Source organism: Apodemus sylvaticus, chromosome 14 (assembly GCF_947179515.1).
Source record: "Apodemus sylvaticus chromosome 14, mApoSyl1.1, whole genome shotgun sequence".
Taxonomy (NCBI): domain Eukaryota; kingdom Metazoa; phylum Chordata; class Mammalia; order Rodentia; family Muridae; genus Apodemus; species Apodemus sylvaticus.
The window spans coordinates 7,878,620-7,900,778 of record NC_067485.1 but is presented as its reverse complement, the minus strand read 5'-3'; the positions used below and the strand labels follow the sequence as shown (position 1 = coordinate 7,900,778).

At 43.1% G+C, this 22,159-nt stretch overlaps 1 protein-coding gene and 1 pseudogene across 5 annotated transcripts in view; one reads left to right on the top strand and one right to left on the bottom strand.

The window, feature by feature from the left end:
• The first annotated feature begins 3,786 nt into the window (after positions 1 to 3,786).
• The window catches only part of Naa35 (N-alpha-acetyltransferase 35, NatC auxiliary subunit), a 54,917-nt gene continuing 36,544 nt past the window's right edge, over positions 3,787 to 22,159 (top strand). For 2 of the 5 annotated variants that reach the window (XM_052157418.1, XM_052157415.1), the window contains exons 1-6: positions 3,787 to 3,808; positions 4,660 to 4,788; positions 14,796 to 14,829; positions 17,652 to 17,766; positions 18,972 to 19,046; positions 20,805 to 20,972. In XM_052157418.1, the coding sequence (XP_052013378.1) occupies positions 4,665 to 4,788; positions 14,796 to 14,829; positions 17,652 to 17,766; positions 18,972 to 19,046; positions 20,805 to 20,972 (516 nt within the window). In that variant the 5' untranslated portion in view covers positions 3,787 to 3,808; positions 4,660 to 4,664. Of the gene's footprint in view, positions 3,809 to 3,897; positions 3,973 to 4,018; positions 4,299 to 4,659; positions 4,789 to 10,783; positions 10,873 to 14,795; positions 14,830 to 17,651; positions 17,767 to 18,971; positions 19,047 to 20,804; positions 20,973 to 22,159 lie in introns of those variants that run through there. The other 3 variants (XM_052157416.1, XM_052157417.1, XM_052157419.1) reach the window with 3 other exon arrangements.
• On the bottom strand, positions 9,037 to 9,421 carry LOC127665042 (cytochrome c oxidase subunit 7C, mitochondrial-like; annotated as a pseudogene).

Below are 22,159 nucleotides of genomic sequence, written 5' to 3'. Positions count from 1 at the left end.
GCAGGTGTTTGGGAAGTCCCACAGACACATTTCTAGATAAGAGATTCTGGAAGAACACTAGGCCTAGTTAGTCCCTTGAAGGTCCTGCCAGTTACAGCCTGCCTCTGTTTAGATGTTGGTATCTGGAAGAGTCCATTCTCAGAAGTAGTGATGGTGGTAGTGGTGGTCTTGGCTCTTTGAAGAGCTGTGAGTGGAGACAGGGTGTGGCCTGCCTGTCCATCACAACAACTGGGACAGAAAAAGGCTACAGGAGAGTCTGGGCTCTGACAAAGACTACAGTGATTCTTTGATGGTGTCCCATGTTTACTGTAGCTGACATGCCTTACATGCTCTTAGAATCCTCACTAACTCTAAATTTCATATATTGGTATATTTTCAGCAGCTTTAATTCTTGCATGTTCTATGCAAGAAACCAGAGTTGTGTTAATGTTGCCAGTCATGTTCTGTAACAGATTTACCTCCTACTCACATCCAGAATTTATTACATGGATAATGATTCCGTTTTGCTTTTTGCTTATCCATTTTGTGTAGGTGTTGGCATAGGTCTCATGTGGGAAGCTTCACTAGGAACTCCTTCCAGTTGTCAATGGGTCATATTTTCTTTTAAAAACAAAGCAGAGTCTCACTGTGTAGCCCAGGCTAACTGTGATCTTATGATCCTCCTGCCTCAGCATCCCAAGTGCTGGAATAGGCATACACCACTACTTCTTTCTTGTTTATTCTCATTATAATGTATTTTTATATATTCTGGATAAATCAGGAGAAGCAATACACACACACAGCTTTATGTACTCTTATTTTAAAAAGATTTATGTGTCTACTTGAATGTACAGCACCTGTATGCTGGTACCCTTCTGGACCAGACTTACAGGTGGCTGTGCTACCTCCAGTGGGTTCCGGGAATGGAACTTAAGTTCCGTGGAAGAACAGGAAGCACTCTTACTTAACCTATGATTCACCTCTCCAGTATACCCCCCTCCATGAATCTTTATAAAATTAGTACTTGAGATATATATATCACATATGTATTACATGTTATATGATGTTATCCTATTTAACAATACAAATGAGTATAGAGCCAATTTGTTTGTATTCAGCAAATTATAAAAATAATGGGTACAGAGCTTGAAGTGTTGTGGGGTGGTTCTGTGCACTGTGTTCAAATGCTGATTTCTGTGCCCAGAGATATGGTTGCAGTTCTGACTTTGACGCTCATTGGTTAATAACAAGCTGAACAGCCAATATCTGATGGACACTGCACAAGTGAGGCTGGTGCCCTATTCACAATACTCCCAAATTACAGTTTTATAAGAACACTGGGATGTACTATGTTCAGACACAATCACAAAAGCAGGTATCTATTCAATGTAGAGGAGTAAAAATGTTAATCTCCATAAAAGACACAAGGGCAGAGGGAATGGGAGGAAGGAAAAGTAGACAATATAGTAGAAGAGATGGGCAGATAGAGGGACTTGACCATGACTGCTCCAAGAGGGTCAGGTCATTGCAGGACATGTCTGCACCACTGCACATTCAAGGACTCAGAGAGGTGTCTCTAGAGACGAAGGGCAAGAGTGTTCCCAAGCAGGAGTAAGCCCAAAACAGGAGTGTTTGCTCAGGAAGCATAAGATCTGGCTTCTTCCTGGGTGCGTGGGTTCCCTTGCCTCCAATCAGTGCACTGAGAGGACCAGGACCGTGAAAAGCAAAGTGAGTAGGGAGAGCTGTCAGCACTGTCTGACATGGATGACAAAAGGATAGTCCCAACATAAAAACAGAGGGCCTCATGCGAAGGACTTCAGCAAAATGTCACAATGGAACTGAGATTCGTCCTCTCTCGAGTCCCAGATTTCTTCTGCTACTCATCGACTGGCAACTGGCAGACTCTGAAAGCAGGACTCGGCTGTAAAGCTCTATGGATCTTCTGATGCCCACTCTGAAGCTATCCAGTTTGCACAGCCATCCATGAAGGCCCTGGATTATAGATACCTCCTCTCTGAAACTAAACCAGATCAGGACAAACAGCCTGGACAAATCCAGTGATGTCAGCATTTGACAAGTCCCTGCTAGGAACACAATTCCTTGGTCTACCATTTGAAAGCCGGTGGTCAGGGCTTGAGAAACCTTTTCTATGAATGAGGCAGAAATACAGTCAGCACAGCATAAACAAGGGACTCCACAGCCATGGATCCAGCTAAGGACTGAAAAACATCTAGAAAATTATTTTGAACGTGCTCAGAATATTGGAGTGATCCTTCCCTAAATAATACAGCAAATGTTCAGAAGACATTTACGTTGTAATAGTTAACAAGTGATCTAGAGGTGAGAAAGAATATAGGATGGAGTTAGGGATTTATCTTAGTGTAGAACTAAGACTCTAGGTTAAATACCCAGGGAAACACACACACACACACACACACACACACGCACACACACGCACACACAGCTTTATGCCCTCTTATTTTAAAAAGATGTATTTATGTGTCTACTTGAGTGTACAGCACCTGTATGCTGGTGGCCTTCTGGACCAGACTTACAGGTGGCTGTGCTACCTCCAGTGGGTTCTCGGAATGGAACTTAAGTTCCGTGGAAGAACAGGAAGCACTCCTACTTAACCTATGATCCATCTTTCCGGTACACCAACCCCTCCAAGAATCTTTATAAAATTAGTGTTTGTCACGCCCTTATACACAATATTGAACAAGTCAGATGAACCCTGTTCATGTTTTTCTAGATTTCTTCTGGAGTCTCATAAGATCCTTAAACCAGTTTCTGCAATTTCTCTTCTCATTTTCCTCTTCCATATATTCAATGGGAATTAACTACATGCCTTACTGCTAGGACAGTTTTTTAAAAAACTTGTCCTTAGAAAATACCCTCCATGGGAGAAATAATTTTTTAAAAAACTTTAAACAATCAACATGAAACCTGAGGATATATCCGATAGATTGCTTGCGTACTCTTATTCGGTGGCAGGTTTCAAACCTGGGACTAATGCTAATCGAGGTGCCTAGTTAACATATATAGGCAGACCTGAATGCTAAATTTCTCCAAGAATCCCTGTCTCTACCTGGTAGAAGTTATGGCTGGCATACCCAGCCCTCTTCCCTAAACTTCTCCATCACAGGGGCCCGGCTGCCCTTCCCCAAGCTGCCCTTCCCAGCCATTTTGATTACCCAGTTCTTGTTTTACACCTTTCCTTCCTGGCCCCTTGGTCTCCAGGCTCTCCCCTCTCCTCTCCCAGCTCTCATGTGGGCCGGCTCAGGGTCACATTCCCTTTGGATTCTCCCGGATGTCTGGTTCATATGTACAATAAACCTCCTCCACCATACTTAGGATCAGCCATGTCCTTTTTAAATTTTTTAATTTTCCATTAGTCCGGGACCTGGGCTCCTTTCCTAACTCCATCCGTACATACACAAAATCTACTTGATGTCTGACTTATTAAGAAAAAACTAAAACATCTGAGTTTGGAAGAAAAGTGTTAGCTCTATGCAAATGCTTTATTTTTCTTTCCTTTACAAAGTCCTTGCGTGCTGAATGCAACACATAAATTACGTCAGTTTGCACAACCGCAAAACAGCAATATGGCGGGCTGCTGCCCGACCCACCCCCGGAAGCTCCACCCCTCCCCTTCACCCTTGAGTCACCTTTCAGAGTTTCCCAGGAAGCCATACCGGATAAGCCCTCAGGCTCCGCCTCCCTCGGGTCGGCCGGAGGGGAGAAAATTGGAGCATGGCTTCCGGTCTCTGGATGTGCCAAAATCCCGCGAGAAGGGAAGATGGCCGCCTACCCGGATGCGGCAGTCTAGGTGAGGGAGGGGGCGTGGCCGGTGCGCGGGGTCCGGAGAGTCGGGGGGCGGGTGCGCGCGCCCAGGGCGTACGCATGCGTGCACGCGGCCGGCGGGGCGGGGCTGAGAGGGGAGGGGGCGGCGGCGGAGTCGGTGTCTGAGTCGTTATCTTCGTGGCGCGGACGGTGCGTGGTGGCGCGGGTGGTCGTGGGAAAGTACCTGGGGTAGCCTGCGTGGGGACGGCACGGCCCCGCAGCCCGCTGTGGCGGACCTCAGGGAGCGGGCACCGGCGGCCGGTTCCTCGCCGCGCCTCGGGTCGGAGCCGGGGGCGCGCGCCGCGAGGCCGGGTTGTGCCCGTGTGGCCCGGGCGACGAGGGCCGCCTGGTTCCGGTTCCCCGCGAGGCACCGCGAGGACCGGTCCCCGCTTCGGCCGCGCTGGCTCCACGGGCCGGGGTCTGTGCGGACGCTCCTGCAGGGCGAGGCCAGGCCCGGGTCTCGCGAAGCCCGCCAGGTGAGGGATGCTCGGCTGCTGCCGAGCGGCGAGGGTGGCTCTGCTTCCCAGAGGCCAGTGTTGACAGCCGGCGTCCCTGGAGTTGAGTCTTGGGCTGGGATGCTTGAGGATCTCTGAACTAGTTGGAGGAAGCTGTGAGGCCTCGCAGGTGCGAATCTCAGTACGTGAGCGGCAAGCCCCGTTTAACGTGAGGTCTGATGGCTCAAAGCTAGGTTTTCTTTTTGCAGAATTCAAAGGCGTTCTGCCTACAGAGCTTGGGAATCCTTCAACTCAACCCTTGGTTGGGTTGCAACCCTTTCGCAGCTCCTGCTCCTTGCCAGTGCTATATATTCTCTGCCTCACACCAGTGTTCCCTTTACAGGCATAATGGTTATGAAAGCTGCCGTAGACGATGATGCTTCGGGATGGGAGCTCAGTGTCCCTGAAAAAATGGAAAAGAGTAGCACAAGCTGGGTGGACATAACCCAGGATTTTGAAGATGCTTGTCGAGGTGAGTTTGAAGTTTGGGGCATTTGGTTCAAAGGCTGGGGCAGGATACGTTGTGTTTTCTCAACTTTTATTAAAAAAAAAAAAAAAAAAAAAAGACAACCTTGTGAGTTTTGTCAGATTTGTAGTTTTGTTTTTGAGAAAGTCTTCTGTAGCCCAGGCTGAGAAGGAGTTTTTCTGTTGTGGAGGATGACCTTGAATTTCCTGCTCCTCTCGTATATTGAGATTACAAGCCAGGAGGACAACGTCAGGCTCAGTGTTGATAACCATACGTTACTCTGCTCTCTGCTTTTACTTTTGCTCTAAAGGAAATGTATATTGGATAAAACTTTAAATAGAGATGTTGTTAATTTTTTAAGAAAGATTTTTATTTATGTATCTGTGCATATGTGTGAGGGTGTGTGTGGATGCCAGAGTAAGCATTGGGTCCCCTGGAACACAGTTAGAGAGCTTCTCAGGAACCCTGGCTTATGCTGCGATTTGAACTGTGGTCCTCATGAGTATGTACCAAATGCTCTTCCAGCCATCTTTCTGGCTCTGTCTTTCCAGCTCCATGACAGTTTTCTCCTAAAGTTTTCTGACTTCAACAGGTTAGATAATCCATGACAGCAATGCTCACTTGTACAAACACTTAATTGGGCACAAGATTTTTTGCATGTTTGAGATTTAAAAATTATCATGTCCTATTATTCTCTTAAGCTTCTTTTGTGACTTCCCATTGGAAGTAGACTAACACAGAGACTCCTCCATCGTGGTTTCCTAAGCTCTGGTCTCTGCTTACTGCAGACCTCAGTTTTCTCCCACTGCCCGGTCCTTTCTGCTCTTATCCCATTGAACACCAAGGTACCTGGCCAGAGCCTTCATGAACTGTGGTCCCTGCACCTTGAGTTACTTTGTATCAAGCCGCCATGTATCCGCTCTTTTGTACTTTTTACTTATCTTTCCTGGTGAAGCTCTACAGGACACCTGTCAGCAGGTGGGCTAAAGAGTATCTTAATTGAACTTCCTCTGTAGGTGATTGTTGTTTATTGATGTGATATAAGCTTGATAAAGGCAGAGATCATGTGTATAACTGTAGAGTATAGAGCTGTGTGTGGCACATTGTAGGTCCAGCGTTTGGTAATAACTAGGTTTAGAGGCATACACTAGTAGTGCCATTAGCAGTCCTGGATACTTGGGTGTTGAGTCAGGAGGATCACTTGAAGCTGAGACCATTCTGAGAGATGTAGTCTTCCCTTTATGATAAACACTCTCCCCAACTCCCCAGCAATAAACATTGAGAAAAGTGATGCACATGAGCATGTTTGTATTTTAAGGGAGAGGAGGAAGGAGGAAGCAGTGGGAGAGCTTGGATTGAGAGAAGATGGGATCAAGACCTGTGGTGAGTAAAGGCATAGGATAGGATATGTGGTGCTGGGATAGGACCCGGAGTGACGGGGCGTGTGGTGAGGATAGGGAAGGGTAAGTGCATATGTCAATCCTGATCCCTGTGCTTGCCAGCCAGGTCTTTTGTAATAGTAAGGTGGTTGTGAATACTGCCCTGAAGGAGAGGAGTGAAGATTTGGCATAGCACCAGGTAGAAAGGAAGCCTGCCAGCCTGGAAACCACATGCCTTCTGTCCCTTTGATGGTTCAAACTATAGGTCCACTTAAAGTTTGTCTCAGTGAGATAGTGGAGGAAGCCTGGACCAAGTCTCCCCTGTAGTCTGCTGCTCTGTGTCTGCCAGGAGGAGTGCTGTGTTGTGTGGCAGTGTTCATGCTCAGAGGTTTGGGAGAGTACATGGTCTGCATCTGCCATTGTGTTTGTTTTGAAGTAATCTCTGTTGGAAGGCTGGTGTCACGAGTCTAAGTGGGAAAGGGGAAAGTTATATCAAGGAAAAGTCTCATTTCTGTAAGTGAAGATGACAAAATGACCCTTGATTGAGTTAAGCCATTTAAGCCAGAGCTCATTGAGAATTTTGTTTTGGTGATCCTGAATAATTCTGCTTGGCCACAGGACAGTTTTTAGGTGTGAACCTTGAGTGCTGCTGTTTTGTTGTTTTGAGCTTGTTCTTTGGGCAGTGGGAAAGGTTTTGAGCCTGAGATTGCAAACGTATTTTTCTTGGTGTTTATAATTTAAAATTAACATATAGATAAGTTTTCTCATCACATTTTCATATATACTTATTTTGGGTGATTTTCTTTTTCTTTTTTTTTTTTTTTTGTTTTGTTTTGTTTTTTTGGATTTGGTTTTTTCTAGACTCTGTATAGCCCTGGCTGTCCTGGAACTCACTCTGTAGACCAGGCTGGCCTTGAACTCAGAAATCCGCTTGCCTCTGCCTCCCAAAGTGCTGGTATTACTGGCGCGCGCCGCCACCGCCCCGCCACCACCACCACCACCACCACCACAGCCCCGCCGCTGCCACCACCACCGCCCCTGGGTGATTTTCTTTTAATATCACGCCTCTCCCTCTCTCTCCCCTTGTACCCCATACTCTTTCTTCTCTGTATTATCCTGTCACTGGAGTGCTGTTACCCACCACACCTCCTCCTCAGAGCCTCATTCTGCCCTTCCCTAGGTTCTTCACTAGTTCATGATCTCTACCTGCTTCCACATAAATACATGGATGAAAGTTAGAATCTAGATCCCGTGTGGGACAGTACCCATGGTATTTGTCTTTCTGAGCCTGAGTTGCTTCACATAACTTATTTTCTACTTTTGTCGGGTTTCCTACAAATTTCATTTTTCGTTGTGGCTGAGGCATACAGGGACACTGTGTATCTCACATTTTCACTATTTGTTCATCTGTCTGGTCATCTGGGAGGGAACCATTCCCTCGCTGTTGTGACTAGTGCCGGGGTGAATGTGGGCGGGAGGTAGCACTGGTGAGATAAGACCTTCCAGTTTATGCCCACATTCATACAGAGTGATGTGCTTCTAGATTGCTTTATTTATTAATGAAAATCTCTGCTTGATTTGCTATGCGGTTTCCACCCGCAGTGAGCTCAGGGCCCTGGTCACTCCATGAGCAGCAGCACTTGTCACATCGTTTGTCTTCCTGCTCATAGTCAGTCTAACTAGGGCGAAGTGCAGTTGCAGAGTAGTTTTAATTCCTTATCCTTGGTCATCAAGGGTGCTGAACATTTCTTGTATTAACACTGACTACTCAGGTTTCTTTTGAGAATGGTCTGTTCAGTTCATTAGCCCGTTTGTTGTTTGACACTTTACTCTTTTGGTATTTAATTCTCTGAGTTATTTCCAGGTATTAACCCCTGTCTGAAGAGTAATAAGCAAGGGTTTTCTCTCCTTTCATTGGCTATGTTCCCTCTGTTGATGGTTTCTTTGCCTATTCTGGGGCTCTTTTGTGTGGTTGATGTGCTAGTCAGAAAGTCCTTGCCTGTGCCTGTATCTGGGGGGTCTGCCCCTAGCAGTTTTTTTTTTTTTTAGTGTTGTGCATTTTGCAGTAAGCTCTTCAATCTACTTCGAACTGGGTTTTGTACTAGATGAGAAGTAAGCATCTAATTTCATTTTTCTGCAAATATTTAGTTCTGCCAATATCACTACTACATAAGTTGCCTTTTTCTAGTGTGTGTATTGACACTGTTGTTCAAAAGTTAGGTAGCTACAGCTGCAGCTCTGTCGGCTTGTTTCTGGGTCCTCTGTTCCGTTCCCTTGGTCTGCTTGTCAGGTTTTTGCCGCTCCGCTCCTGTGCTATCTTTTCCACTATGGCTCTGGTAGGGTTTAAAGTCAGGTACTGCGGTGCTCCAACAATGGTCTTTTGATGAGACTTGTTTTTCTGTTAGAGGTGGTCTTTTGTGTTTCCATATGAACATTAGGATTTTTTTCTAGTTCTGTGACTGAATGTCATTGGAGATCTAATGAGGATTGCACTGTAGACAACTTTCAGAGATGCTGCTTGCACAGTAATTACTTTTAGTAGATGTGCTGGCCAGTTTTTGTCAACTTGTCACACACCTAGACTTTCTAATTGATGCAGGAGGGCCCACATCTTGAACAGCAGTTTCATCTCTAGGTGGGTGGGCCTGGGCTATATCAGAAAAGTAGCTGAGTTGAGTAAGACAGGAATGGAGTCAGTAAGAAGTGTACCTCCGCTGTCTGTGCTTCCATCCCTTGAGCTCCTTCCTTGAGTTCCTACCTTGCCTTTTCTCTATGATAGGCTATAACCTGTAAGCCAGATTGTCTTAGTTAGGGTTTTACTGCTATGATCAGACACCATGACCAAGGCAACTCTTTTTTTTTTTTTTTTTTTTAATTTTATTTATGTCATTAGTTTATTTACATTTTTTTCTAGTATAAGAGTTCAAGAGTTTAATCCAATTTTCAGGTCATATCTCTTAAACTTTCTTCATTCTGTTAAAGGGATGAATTAAATATCCTTATTTTTTAAGTAGCTGGTGTCTTACTATAAAGAAAGGAGCAGCAAATCCAGATCCAAAGTACACGGTCATCATAGCCAGTAACCGCCACTTGTTTTCCACTGAAAATGGCAAATTCTTCCCCGGACCCTCCTCATAGTGGCTGCGCGACGGACCACGGAGGTGGTGAACCTCCGGACACTCTGGCCCAACATGCCGCTGCTAGTTCTTCGAGGGACGCAGACACGGAAGGCGTGAGAAATGGCCGTACCACCACACTCTTCCTTCTTCACCCCAAGGCAACTCTTATAAGGACAACGTTTAATTGGGACTGCTTTCAGGTTCAGAGGTTCATTCTATTGTAATCAAAGCGGGAACATGGCAGCATCCAGGCAGGCATGGTGAAGCTGAGAGTTCTACATCTTCATCTGAAGGCTGCTAGAAGATCTGGCTTCCAGGGAGCTAGGATGAGGCTCTTAAAGCCCATACCCACAGTGATACACCTACTCCTCCTAATAGTGCTACTCCCTGGGATGAGCATATACAAACCATCACATTCCAGTCCCTGGCCCCCATAGGCTTGTTCAAACACATGAGTCTATGGTGGCTATACCTAAACATAGCATAATGAAAAATACATTAGTCCAACTTCAAAAGTCCCCATAGTCTATAGTAGTCTCAACAATGTTAAAAGTCTAAAGTTCAAAGTGTCTTCTGAGATTCATTCAATCTCTTAACTGTAATCCCCAAAGCAAAACAGGAAACCAGCTGGGCAAACTCCAAACTCTATCTCTATGTCTAATGTCAAAGCAGTCTTCATATTTCTGACTCCTTTTTCATCTTTGTTGACTGGGCTAGTTCCACTCCCTATTAGCAGCTTTCCTCAGCAGATAGCCCACAAATATGGCATCTTAAATATCTTGGGATTTCCAAGGCAACTTCAATGTTATAGCTTCATGTTTTAATGTCTGGGATCCACACATGATCTTCTGAACCCCTTCAAAGGGCTGTTGTCACCTCTCCAGCTCTGCCCTCTGTAGCAGTCTAAGCTCAGGTTGATCCACTCCACTGCTCCTGCTGCTGTTCTTGGTGATTATCCCATTGTACTGACATCGCCAATATGCTGGTGTCTTCCCCTGCAACTAGAATTCACCAATAGCCTCCATAGGCTCTCTTCATGGTGCCAAGCCTCAACTCCTTTGCATGACCCTTTCAGTCCTGGACTATCAACTGCAACTGAGGCTGGACCTTCACTAATGGCTTTCAATGGCCTCTTACAATACCAAGCTCATCTGATCTTCATGACCCCTTCATGCCTTCAAATCTAGTACCACCTGGGTGACTCTTACACATTACCAAGTACAGCTGCAGTATGAGGTGCAACCTTGACTATCTCTGGAACACAGCTTCTTTGTGCTCTCAGAAAAACACTTGGCCAGAAGATTTCACCCCAGTGATGCTGGCCTCTTCTTAATCACCACAAATTTCTTAGTTCCAGCTGTCCCTGTAGTCCCTTTTATTCTTGACTCTAAAGCCAGAGTCACATGGCCAAAGCGGCCCTGTTCTGCTGCCTGCTGGGGCTGGAACATGGGCCCCCTTATTCTATTACCAACTTTTTGTTTTCCAACTTCCTCACTGCCTAAGATTGGCTGTCCTGGAACTTGAAGATTGACCTGTCCTGTAGATTGACCTTGAACTAAGAGATCTGCTTGGGTCTGTCTCCTGGATTAAAGGTGTGTACCACCATGCTTGGATTTAAGCTTTTCTTCACCTAGAAATTGCTCTGTCTCAGGCTGGCCTTGAAGTCAGAGATGTGCTTGGCTTTATCTGCTGGGAGTAAAGATGTGTGCCACCATGCCTGGACCTAAATTAGTTGGGTAGGATCTTGCTCTAAGGTCCCACTACCTTAATTTGTTATCTCCTTGAACACTAGATTCACTTCCCTGTGCCTCTTTAATGCTCCAACCATATATTTTATATTTTCCCCAAGGTTCTCAGCTTGCTGTGCTTGTTTAAACTTGTCTTCCTGAGACTTAACCAGAGAACAAAGTCTGTAATGGGTGTTTCTGAACTTCCTTTGTCAATACAATTAATCTGAGATTCTTCACCTTAGCCTCAGGCAGACTCTTCAGACAAGGACCAAAAGCAGCTGTGTTCTTGACCAAAATACCACAAAAATAGTCTCTAGGCCATAATTCTCCACTGAACCCTCTTGGGCCATGTCTGCACATTTCCTTTTCTTTTTCTTTTCTTTTCTTTTCTTTTCTTTTCTTTCTTTCTTTCTTTCTTTCTTTCTTTCTTTCTTTCTTTCTTTCTTTCTTTCTTTCTTTCTTTCTTTCTTTTTGTTGTTGTTGTTGTTGAGACAGGGTTTCTCTGTGTAGCCCTGGCTGTCCTGGAACTCACTCTGTATACTAAGCTAGCCTAGAACTCAGAGATATGCCTGCTTCTGCCTCCCAAGTGCTAGGATTAAAGGCATGCACCACCCCTGCCTGGCTATGTCTGCACATTCCAAATCACTTTCAGCAACAAAGTCTTCCATATTCCTACTAGAATAGCCCATTAAGTCCCCCTTAAAACTTTCTATGGCTTTGCAAATCCAAAGTCCCAAAATTCACATTCCTCCACACCAAAGCCTGGTCAGGCTTATCACAGCAATACCCCATTCCTGGTCCTACCTTCTGTCTTAGTTAAGGTTTTACTGCTGTGAACAGACACCAAGACCAAGGCAGCTCTTATAAGGATAACATTTAATTGGGGCTGGCTTACAGGTTCAGAGGTTCAGTCCATTATTATCATCATGGTGGGAACATGGCAGCATCCAGGTAGATATGGTACAGGAGAAGCTAAGGGTTCTTCTTTGTCTGAAGGCTGCTAGCAGAAGACTGGCTTCCTGGGAGTTAGGATGAGAGTCTTATAGCTCAGACCCACAGTGACACACCTACTCCAACAAGGCCACACCTTCTAATAGTGCCACTTCTTGGGCAGAACCTGATCAAACTGTAATACAGATAAACCTTTTTCTTCCCCCTAGTTCCTTTTGGTCTGTGTTTTATCATAATAACAGAAAGCAAACTGCTGCAGATCTGATAAGATATGGGGAGGGGTGGTAAGAGGTAGATCAGTGGTTAAGAGCATTGGCTGCTCTTGTACAGGACCAGGGTATGGTTCCCAGTATCCAGATAGTGGCCTATAACATCTGTAACTCCAGTTTCAAGGAATATGATATTTCTTCAGGCATTGTGGGCACCAGGCACATCCATGTGGTGTACCTATACACGTGCAGGCAAACATTTAGACACTTTAAAAAGAGAAGTTTTTTATTTTCCCCCTTTTTTTCTAAGATTTATTTATTTATTTATTTATTTATTTTTGGATTGTTTTGTTTTGCTTTGAGACAGGGATTCTCTGTGTAGCCCTGGCTGTTCTGGAACTCACTCTGTAGACCAGGCTGGCCTCGAACTCAGAAATCTGCCTGCCTTTGCCTCCCAAGTGTTGGGATTAAAGGCACCCCCACTGCCCAGCGGATTTATTTATTCTATGCATGTGAGTGCTCTGTTTTCATGCACATCAGAAGAGAGAATCAGACCTATTACAGATTGTAATGAGCCACCATGTGGGTGCTGGGACCTGCTAGAGCAACCACTTAACCACTGAGCTGTCATCACTCTAACTCCATGGAAAGAGTTTACTTAGGGTTTATATTGTTATGACAAAACAGTATGACCAAACACAACTTTGTAAGGTAAGAGTTTGCTTCAACTGAGGGGAATTGGGGCGGGAATCTGGAGGTTAGAATTGGTGCAGAAAACATGGAAGGGTGGTGCTTACTGGCTTTCTTTTCTTTCTTTTTGTCTTTGTCTTGTTTTGTTTTTATATTTCAAGATAGACTTTTTTCTGTGTAGCCCTGGCTGTCCTAGAACTCAATCTATAGACCAGGTTTGTCTTAAATTCAGGTCCACCTGCCTCTCTGCCCTTTACTTGGATTAAAGGCATGCCGACTCAGCCTGCTTTCTGAACACCACCTCCCCATAGGGACTGCCTATGCCAAGCATTTCTGCTGACCCAGCTGTTTGTGATGGTTTGAATGTGAATGATGATCCATGTGAATGCTTGTTTGCACTTGGTAGATGGTTTAGGAGGATTAGGAGGTGTGGTCTTGGGAGGAGTTGTATCACTGGGGTGGGCTTTGAGGTTTCAAAAGCCCAGACCAGGCCCAATCAGGCTCACTTTCTCTGCCTCCAACTTGTGAATAAGATGCAAGTTCTCAGCTGCCTTTCCAGTGCTGTCCTTGGTACCTGCTGCCTTGCTTCTGTCCTGCCCTGATGGACGTGGGATCGAACTCCATGAAAGAAAAAGCAAGCTCCCTGCTAAATGCTTCCTTTCATAACTTACCTTGGTCATGGTGTCTGATGGCTAGTTTAATATTAACACAGTCTGGAGTCACCAGAGAGGGAACCTCAATTGAGAAAATGCCTTCATGAGATCAGGCTTTAGGAAGCCTGTAGGGCATTTTCTTAATTAGTGATTGATGGGGGAGAGTCCAGACCCTTGTGAGTGGGGTCACTCCTGGGCAGGTGGTCCTGGGCTCTGTAAGAAAACAGACTAATTAGTGATTGATGGGGGAGAGTCCAGACCCTTGTGAGTGGGGTCACTCCTGGGCAGGTGGTCCTGGGCTCTGTAAGAAAACAGACTAAGCAAGGCGAAAGGAGCAACAGTGAGCAGCAGTCCTCCACAGCCTCCGTGTCAGCTCCTGCCCATAGGTTCCTGCCCTGTTTGAGTTCCTGCCCTCGCTGCTTTTAAACTGTTATAATGAGCTGTGAGTGAAACAAACCTTTTCCTTCCCAAGTTACTTTTGGTCATGGTATTTCTTCAAAGCAGTAGTAACCCTATCTAGGACAGTCTCTCTTAACAGAAATACAACAGTAGCTAAAACATTTCAGTGTAAACTATGGTCTCTGTTACTTTTCAGAGCTGTTATTGAAAGGTGAATTTATTCATGTTATTCTGTTGATTTTTGTTGTGTTTATTCCTCTCATCTTTCTAAACTATTATTCTAGCATGGTTATTCTTCTCTGGCTTTGTAAATAGCTGTTTTTCTCTCCAGCCTAAAGGATTCCTTCAGATATCTTTTGTAAAAGTTGTCTGGGTTGTTATAAAATCTTTTAGAATGTTTTTATTATATAGTAAAAAGATATTTATCCTTCCTTTATGACAGATAGCTTTGCAGGCTATAGTAATTTGGGCTGGTGGCTATTGTTCAGATCTTGAAATTCATCTTTCCAGAATCTCCAGACTCTGTTTTTGTTTTTCGAGACAGAGTTTCTCTGTGTAGTTCTGGCTGTCCTGGAACTCACTCTGTAGACCAGGCTGGCCTCGAACTCAGAAATCTGCCTGCCTCTGCCTCACAAGTGCTGGGATTAAAGGCGTGCACCACCACTGCCTGACTTGTTTTTTTGTTTGTTTGTTTTTGTTTTGTTTTTTTGTTTTTTGACCCACTTCATGATGATTCTTAAAGAGTCACTGTTGTGATTGGGTAGCTAGCCAATCCTTAGAAAATGATTTTCAAAGTAATTCAAGCATGTGTCCTCTTAGTCTTAAACTGAAACTTAAACTTAACTTGCCTTATTAAAGTAACTTTTCTCTTTGATTCCTTTAGAACTGAAGTTGGGAGAACTACTTCATGATAAACTGTGAGTATTTGTGTAGGAATAGAGGGAAACTTCAGTCTTTTTTCTCTGGTAGAGTGTTCTTTGAAGTTCAAGTAAATTTATGTCTCAAATGAGTTATAAATGCAATTTCTATTTCATTTTAGGTAAGCTATCTTGAGTCACTGACTTGGTTAAGATGTGAAAAGTCAAACTGTCAAGATACTTTTCATGAAGATGGACATACTGAAAATGGGATTTTTAAAGAAAGCTATCAGTTGTATGTCTAGTATGGTAGAGTTATCAATGACTTAATGCTGGTGTGGAATAAAATTGAAGATCTCCAGGAGCTGGGGAGATGGGAGCACTGACTGCTCTTCCGAAGGTCCTGAGTTCAAATCCCAGCAACCACATGGTGTCTTACAACCATCCATAGTGAGATCTGACACCCTCTTTTGGAGTGTCTAAAGACAGCTACAGTGTACCTACATAATAATAAATAAATAAATCTTTAAAAAAAAATTTGAAGATCTCCAAATGAACTAACGGAGAGGAAATCCTGGCCTATATTTCTACCTTACTATGCTGCTGCATGCATGCTGCGTCCAGGCTCCTTCCTGTTTGTTTAGGACCACAAAATCTTGAATTAGCAAGTGAATAAATTTAGACAGTATTTGCTGGAGGAACGAGGAGAGGCTGAAATTTGCTCTTAAAGCCATAGTGTATTAATAATCATCTAGAAAGCTTTAAAAATCCCTGGCTGGATCCAAAATTTCATATTTAAGTGAGTCAACTTGAGGCCAGAGTTAGAATTTCCAACAGTTTTCGAGGTCAGACAAGTTGCTAATCCTTGGTGAGAGCTTAGGCTATTTCTACAGTTGCTTTTTCTTTTCTTTTCTTTTTCTTTTCTTTTCTTTTTTTTTTTTTCTGTTTTTTTTTTTTTTTTTTGGATTTGGCTTTTTCTGAAAAAGGGTTTCTCTGTGTTGACCAGGCTGGCCTTGAACTCAGAAATCCGCCTGCCTCTGTCTCCCAAGTGCTAGTACTACAGGCGTGCGCCACCATGCCCGGCCTGCTGTTTTTTTTTTTTTTTTAAATAGCTTTTTAGATTATGAAAGGAAAGGCTTTGTTGACTTGTTTTACAGGTTTAGGACTTTGATCTATTTAAACATTTGAATTTTCCCGTGAGATGAGTGGTTTTTCTTAAAAGCATTGTGGGTAGTTTCCATGAGTGTGAAATTTCTTCGTTTTGCTGGGCATTGGTGGCTCACGCCAGGTGAGAAACCCTGTCTTGGAAAAAAAGAAAAAAAAATTCCTTCGTTTGCTTTATTTCCCATAGAACTTGTTCATAGTTTCCCACTTGTCTGTGTATTCTAGAACTTATTTATTCATTCTCAAAACAGTTTTTGGCAGTTGATGAAGCCGTATTGTTCTGAAATATTGGTTTTGTTGACAAAATTCTTGCATTCTTAGTGCTTTCCTGTTTGGCTTGAGGTCCTACTGGTTTAGTCGGTAAGTTCAAGCTCTGGTCAGCAGGAGCATTGTCTTTGCTGACTGTATGCAGGTTGCAGGAGTCTTTTGTTTTTTTGTTTTGTTTTTGTTTTTGTTTTTCAAGACAGGTTTATTCTATGTAGCTCTGGCTGTTCTAGAACTCACCCTGTAGAACTCAGAGATCCGCCTGCCTCTGCCTCTGCCTCCGCCTCCACCTCCAGAGTGCTGGGATTAAAGGTGTGTACCACCACTGCCCAGCTTGCCACCATATCTTAAACTGAATATGGTATTAGCACCATGGTGGAAGTTTGTCTTCATGAAGTTTATTTTGTTCTCTTAGAACTTGAAATTGAATGCAGGCTCCTCACAGCTGCATTACATACCCGGTCCTTAAAGCTCTCTCTCTCTCTCTCTCTCTCTCTCTCTCTCTCTCTCTCTCTCTCTCTCTCTTTAACGTTTTTCTGTCGCTTTTTAGTATCTGTGCTGCCAAAGCGAACCCTCTGTTGACTATGTAAGAGAAGTGATTTGGAGAGATATGGTACTTGTCAGTTTGATCAGTTTAGTTAAGCTTCTTTTCCTCTGCCAACTCTTGAGGCATGTTGCAGTTCTTTCTAATCAGTTTTCAGTGTGTGATAACTTTGTCCATGGTGAACAACCAGAACTTGTTTTGCATTATCTAATTGCTAAAATTTTGGACTACGTAAATCAATTATCATTAAGTTTGAAGAAGTAGAGCCGGAAGGGAGAAGATGGTCCAGTTGGTAAAGTAAACACTTTGTAAACATGAGGACTTGTAAAATCCCTGCATGAATCTGTAATCTCAAAGTAGGGAGGCAGAGACAAGAGCTCACTGGGGTTGCTGGCTGGCTCACCAGCTCTGTTGGTGAGCTCCAGGGCAAGGAGAGGCGTCTCTCAGATCACTCATGCACATGCAGGCATGCATGCGTGTACCAGTATGCATACACAGGAATGTGCATAAACATGGATACACAAGCTCTAATACATATAAAAAACATACACGGAAAATAAAAAAGTTACACATAACATTCTGAAAGTCAAAGAAAATTATTTAAAGAATGTTATTTGACAGGAATCACACGCTTTGCTCCAAAAGTGACTGACCCATGTCCTTTTGAAGGAAGGATAAGGATAATTTAATGTTTTTCCTCTGAAGAGCATGTAAGATAATTTGTAATTTGTTTAGCGAGTTAGTGAATTTTTGTGCTAATTGATGATTAATTAAAATAAGTTTTATCAAATTATACATGTAATACAAATAAATACATGGAATACTGAAATCGCTAAGAGTACCATGATAATGTTTGCACAATTGTAGAAATATGGGTTCAAAAGTAGCTTGTGGGTTCATGTGTTTGTAGGTTTGGTCTTTTTGAAGCCATGTCTGCTATTGAAATGATGGATCCCAAGATGGATGCCGGTATGATCGGAAACCAAGTGAATAGAAAAGTTCTCAATTTTGAACAAGCTATCAAGGTAGTTATTGTACTTTTTGTGTGTCTCTTGCTTTTAAGAAAGACCTATATTTAATATTAAAATGTGCCTAATACCAAAATTACTGTAGTTGTTCAACTGTATTTTTTACAGGCTTCTCAGATGTAACATCTTTAGATGTTTGCATCTCAAGCAGGTATGATGGGACATTCCTGCTGTCCCTGCCCTTGGGAGTGAGGCAGAGGATTGGGAGACCATCGTCAGCTCTGTAGTGACTTTGAGATCATACTGGGATCCATGAGACCTTTGTTTGGTTGTGTTATAATTTAGTTATCAGTCTCAGTTAAAACCTAGAAATTAATGATGTGAGGTCCTCGTTATAAACTTGCTCTAAGTTGTCCATTTGTATATTTGAATTAATTTTGAAGGGATTTGAATTTATATTCAGGATGCTTAACACAGATTGCATTTCTGCCCTTACATACTGAGATGCTGAGGTAGGAGAATAGCTGTGGGGTCCAAGCTGCAGAGTGAGGCTGTTTCAAACAGCAGAAAACAGAAACAAAGTGAAATAAATAAGCAAAACTAATTTTGAGCCATTTGCTGTCATTGCAAACTGGGCTGTGTAATCTCAGCTGTGCTTTAGAAATGCTTACTAACTTGACCTCCTCCTCCCTTTTCTTTCTTCTGAGACACAATCTCTTGTGATGCACATTGGAACTGAACTTGCTTTGTCATTTATTAGGACCTGAAATCCTCTTTCTCCTGACTCCACAAGTGCTGACCTTTTATAGACTTGAGAATACCATGTATAGGAAGCTTGGTTTTTTTATCATAAAGACCTTTTATTGTTTCAAATTAGACTTTGATTTTTTTTATTATAGATTTAAGCCATAGATTAATAGAGTTATTTAGGATATGTAGTTTTTTCAGTTATTACTAGAATAACCCTGACAGAGCACACATGTCTCAGCGATATGGTAGTGCAGGCCTCCTGTAAGCATGAGGATAAAGCAGTAGAATCAGGGTCCCTGTCACCCTGGGCTCCAGATGACTGCTACAGCCAGAATAAGAAGCAGGATTTTGTTCCTAAGAACAAAACATTAAATGGTGTTTTGGTTTTATCAGATAAGTTACTGTTTTCTTTGGATTATTTTTTTTTAATAGCCTAATTTTAAACTTGAAAACACAGCTATACATATAGCTTTCTTTCTTTAGCTACCTGTTATTTGTACTCTCCTTTTTAGGATGGCACCATTAAAATTAAAGACCTCAGCCTGCCTGAACTGATAGGAATAATGGATACCTGTTTCTGCTGTTTGGTAAGAAATAAAATAAGACTGTTGGCTAATTAAACTGTGGCCTCCCTGATTCTTTGAATTTAAGGTGTCTGTACCATGGTGAATATGAAACAGTGCAGCACCTGCCAGCAGTCCTCAGAAAGCAGACACAAGATTCATAGGGTAACAAGCCTCAGGAAACCACACACACACACACACACACACACACACAAAAGATTCATAGGGTAACAAGCCTCAGGAAACCACACACACATACACACACACACACACACAAAAGATTCATAGGGTAACAAGCCTCAGGAAACCACACACACACACACACACACACACATACACACACACACACAAAAGATTCATAGGGTAACAAGCCTCAGGAAACCACACACACACACACACACACACATACACACACACACACACACACACACACACACACACACGAACGCACGCAGGCACGTATGCATGCATGAATGCATGTATGCACGCACGAGTCATCTTCTGATGGACTCTGCCATATTCACATGCTATGATAACAGGGTGCTTTGTTTCAGTGAGGAGATTACAGTCATTATCCAAAATACTGTTTTGTTCTCAAGTTATCAAGAGAAATTGTACTTATAGTTCCATGAGATGAGCACAGATAAAGCAAAGGGAAGTGTGGACTGGTTTTTTAGATGTGGTTACTGCTCTAGGAAAAATTGTCTGGAACGCTGTCCTCTGCTACAAAGTATTCTAGTGATTTAGCTGTGCTGGATACATATTTTTTTACATGCCAGGTTGTTTATAAAAGAACATTCTCACTTTTTGTAAGATTTGTTGATTTGTCATTGGGCACTGCCTTAGTCAGAGTTTTACTGCTGTGAACAGATACCATGACCTGTGCAAGTTTTATAAAAGACAACATTTAATTGGAGCTGGCTTACAGGTTCAGAGGTTCAGTCCATTGTCATCAAGGCAGGAACATGGCAGCATCCAGGTAGGCATGGTGCAGGAGGAGCTGAGGGGGGGTCTACATTTTTATCCCAAGGAAGCCAGGAACAGACTGAGCATGCTCAGATATCTAGGAGGAAGATCTCCAAGTCCATCCCCACAGTGACACACTTCCTTCAACAAGGCCACACCTTCTAATAGTGCGGCTCCCACGGACACAAACCATCACAGGCACACGCTGATAATGGGATGTCAGCAGTACTTGCACACTAGCTATTGACAGACCATCTGTCATATTTGAGGTTCCAGCATTTTATTATATTGCCTAAGGCTACATTGCTGACAGAGGCATAACCAGAATTTTGTCTCTCTAGAAAAGATTTCTTTATTACCTTTTAGCAATATGCTATTCCTAAAGGAGTAGGAAAGGTTAAGAAGGAAGAAGAGTTGTTGGCAGTAGATTTCACTATGGAATTGTTTGCTTTTGAATGCTACATAGTTTCTGTACTTTTATTAGACACTAAGATGTTGTATACTAGAGTATTAAGCTTAAGTATGCTTCTCATAGATGGCTAGGCACTTAGAGTGCAGATGGAGCACTGTAGTTTGAAAATCTGAACTATGGAACCTGAGAGCACTAGCTGCATGTTTCCTGTTGAGAGCATTTTGGAGACTCACCCTGTATAGACTTCTTGAAACTTTTAGCTACTGAAAGCAAGTTCCTAGTCCTGTCTTCTGTGACCTGTTTGATAATCCTTTTGATCTTGTGATTACTTGTATTATATGGATCTAGGACTCACTGGCTCAGTTTAGACTTTGTAAATCCTGTATACCACCCTCTCTCAACAGATCACATGGCTTGAAGGCCATTCCTTGGCACAGACAGTGTTTACGTGCCTTTACATTCATAATCCTGATTTCATAGAAGATCCTGCCATGAAAGCTTTTGCTCTGGGAATCTTGAAGATCTGTGACATTGCAAGGGAAAAAGTAAACAAAGCTGCTGTTTTTGAAGAGGTAAATCTAGAAGCTCATTGGCCATCTTACTGTGCTATAGATGAATGATTTGTGATATATGTTTTGATCCGCATGATAACTAAGGATTAGTTAATTTAAAAATTGCACGTGTGTGGCAGTTCAACCCCAGAACACAACAGAAAGGGCCAGACTGGGCTGTACGGTGAGTTGCTGTTGGAGGTGAGCATTGCTGCCTTTGGTGGTGCACTCCTGTACGGTCCAACTGTGGGGAAGCTAAAGCAAAGGGGTCTCAAGCTGTTGTACATGCTGGCTGTGTCAGCACATTGTGTGCTCCTCAAGAACACTTCTGTTCTCTGCTCCTATAAATCCTGTTCACATTCAAACAGTCACTGCTTTCTGGCCACATAACATAAAAAGGCCAAGTTTACAGGAAGGTCAGGAAACAGGAAATGTCCAATGTATGGTAGACAGGCTTTTACTCCTGTCTGTTCTGGGTATCCCAGGGAAGTGGAGAGGAAGACGTTCTTGTAAGAAATTACGGAGTTGGAGAGGTTACTGCTGGACTCCAAGTACTGTACTGTACTGTACTTCTGTACTTGCTGTGTGTGCTGTGTGTGCTTCTGTGCTGACGAGCTGGATGTGTTGTCTTCTCTGAGCTTTGAAATTTCTATGGCCTGGTCTTTTCCTCAGTTCATTCTTCATGTTACCATCGACTGTCTTCCTGAAAAAAATATTACCCAGTCATAATCTTGCTGTGTCAAAAATACATTAAATGAGATAATAGTACTTGTATGAATTTATAAAGGTTACAGAGCTCATCAGGCTTAAAGAGAGGAGTCCTTTGCCCTGCGTTTACCATTCTTTAAGAAGAGTTTTAGCAGCTTTTTTCCTGATGGAAGTATTTTGATTTCTAGGTTTAACTGTTTCACACTTTAGCACTATTCATTATTTTTCAGTTGCCCTAGATTCATTTGGGCTGGGGGAGGTCATTATTGAGTTCTGAAATGGTTGATTGTCAGTGTTCGTGGCAGGTGAACACTGCCGTGTATATATTACACTTTTCTTTTGATTTTTTTTTCTTTTTTTTTTTGGAACAGGGTTTCTCTGTATAGAAACCTGTACCTTTGGCTGTCCTGGAACTCACTCTGTAGACCAGGCTAGCCTTGAACTCAGAAATCCACCTGCCTCTGCCTTCTAAGTGCGTGTGCCACCACTGCCCAGCTTAC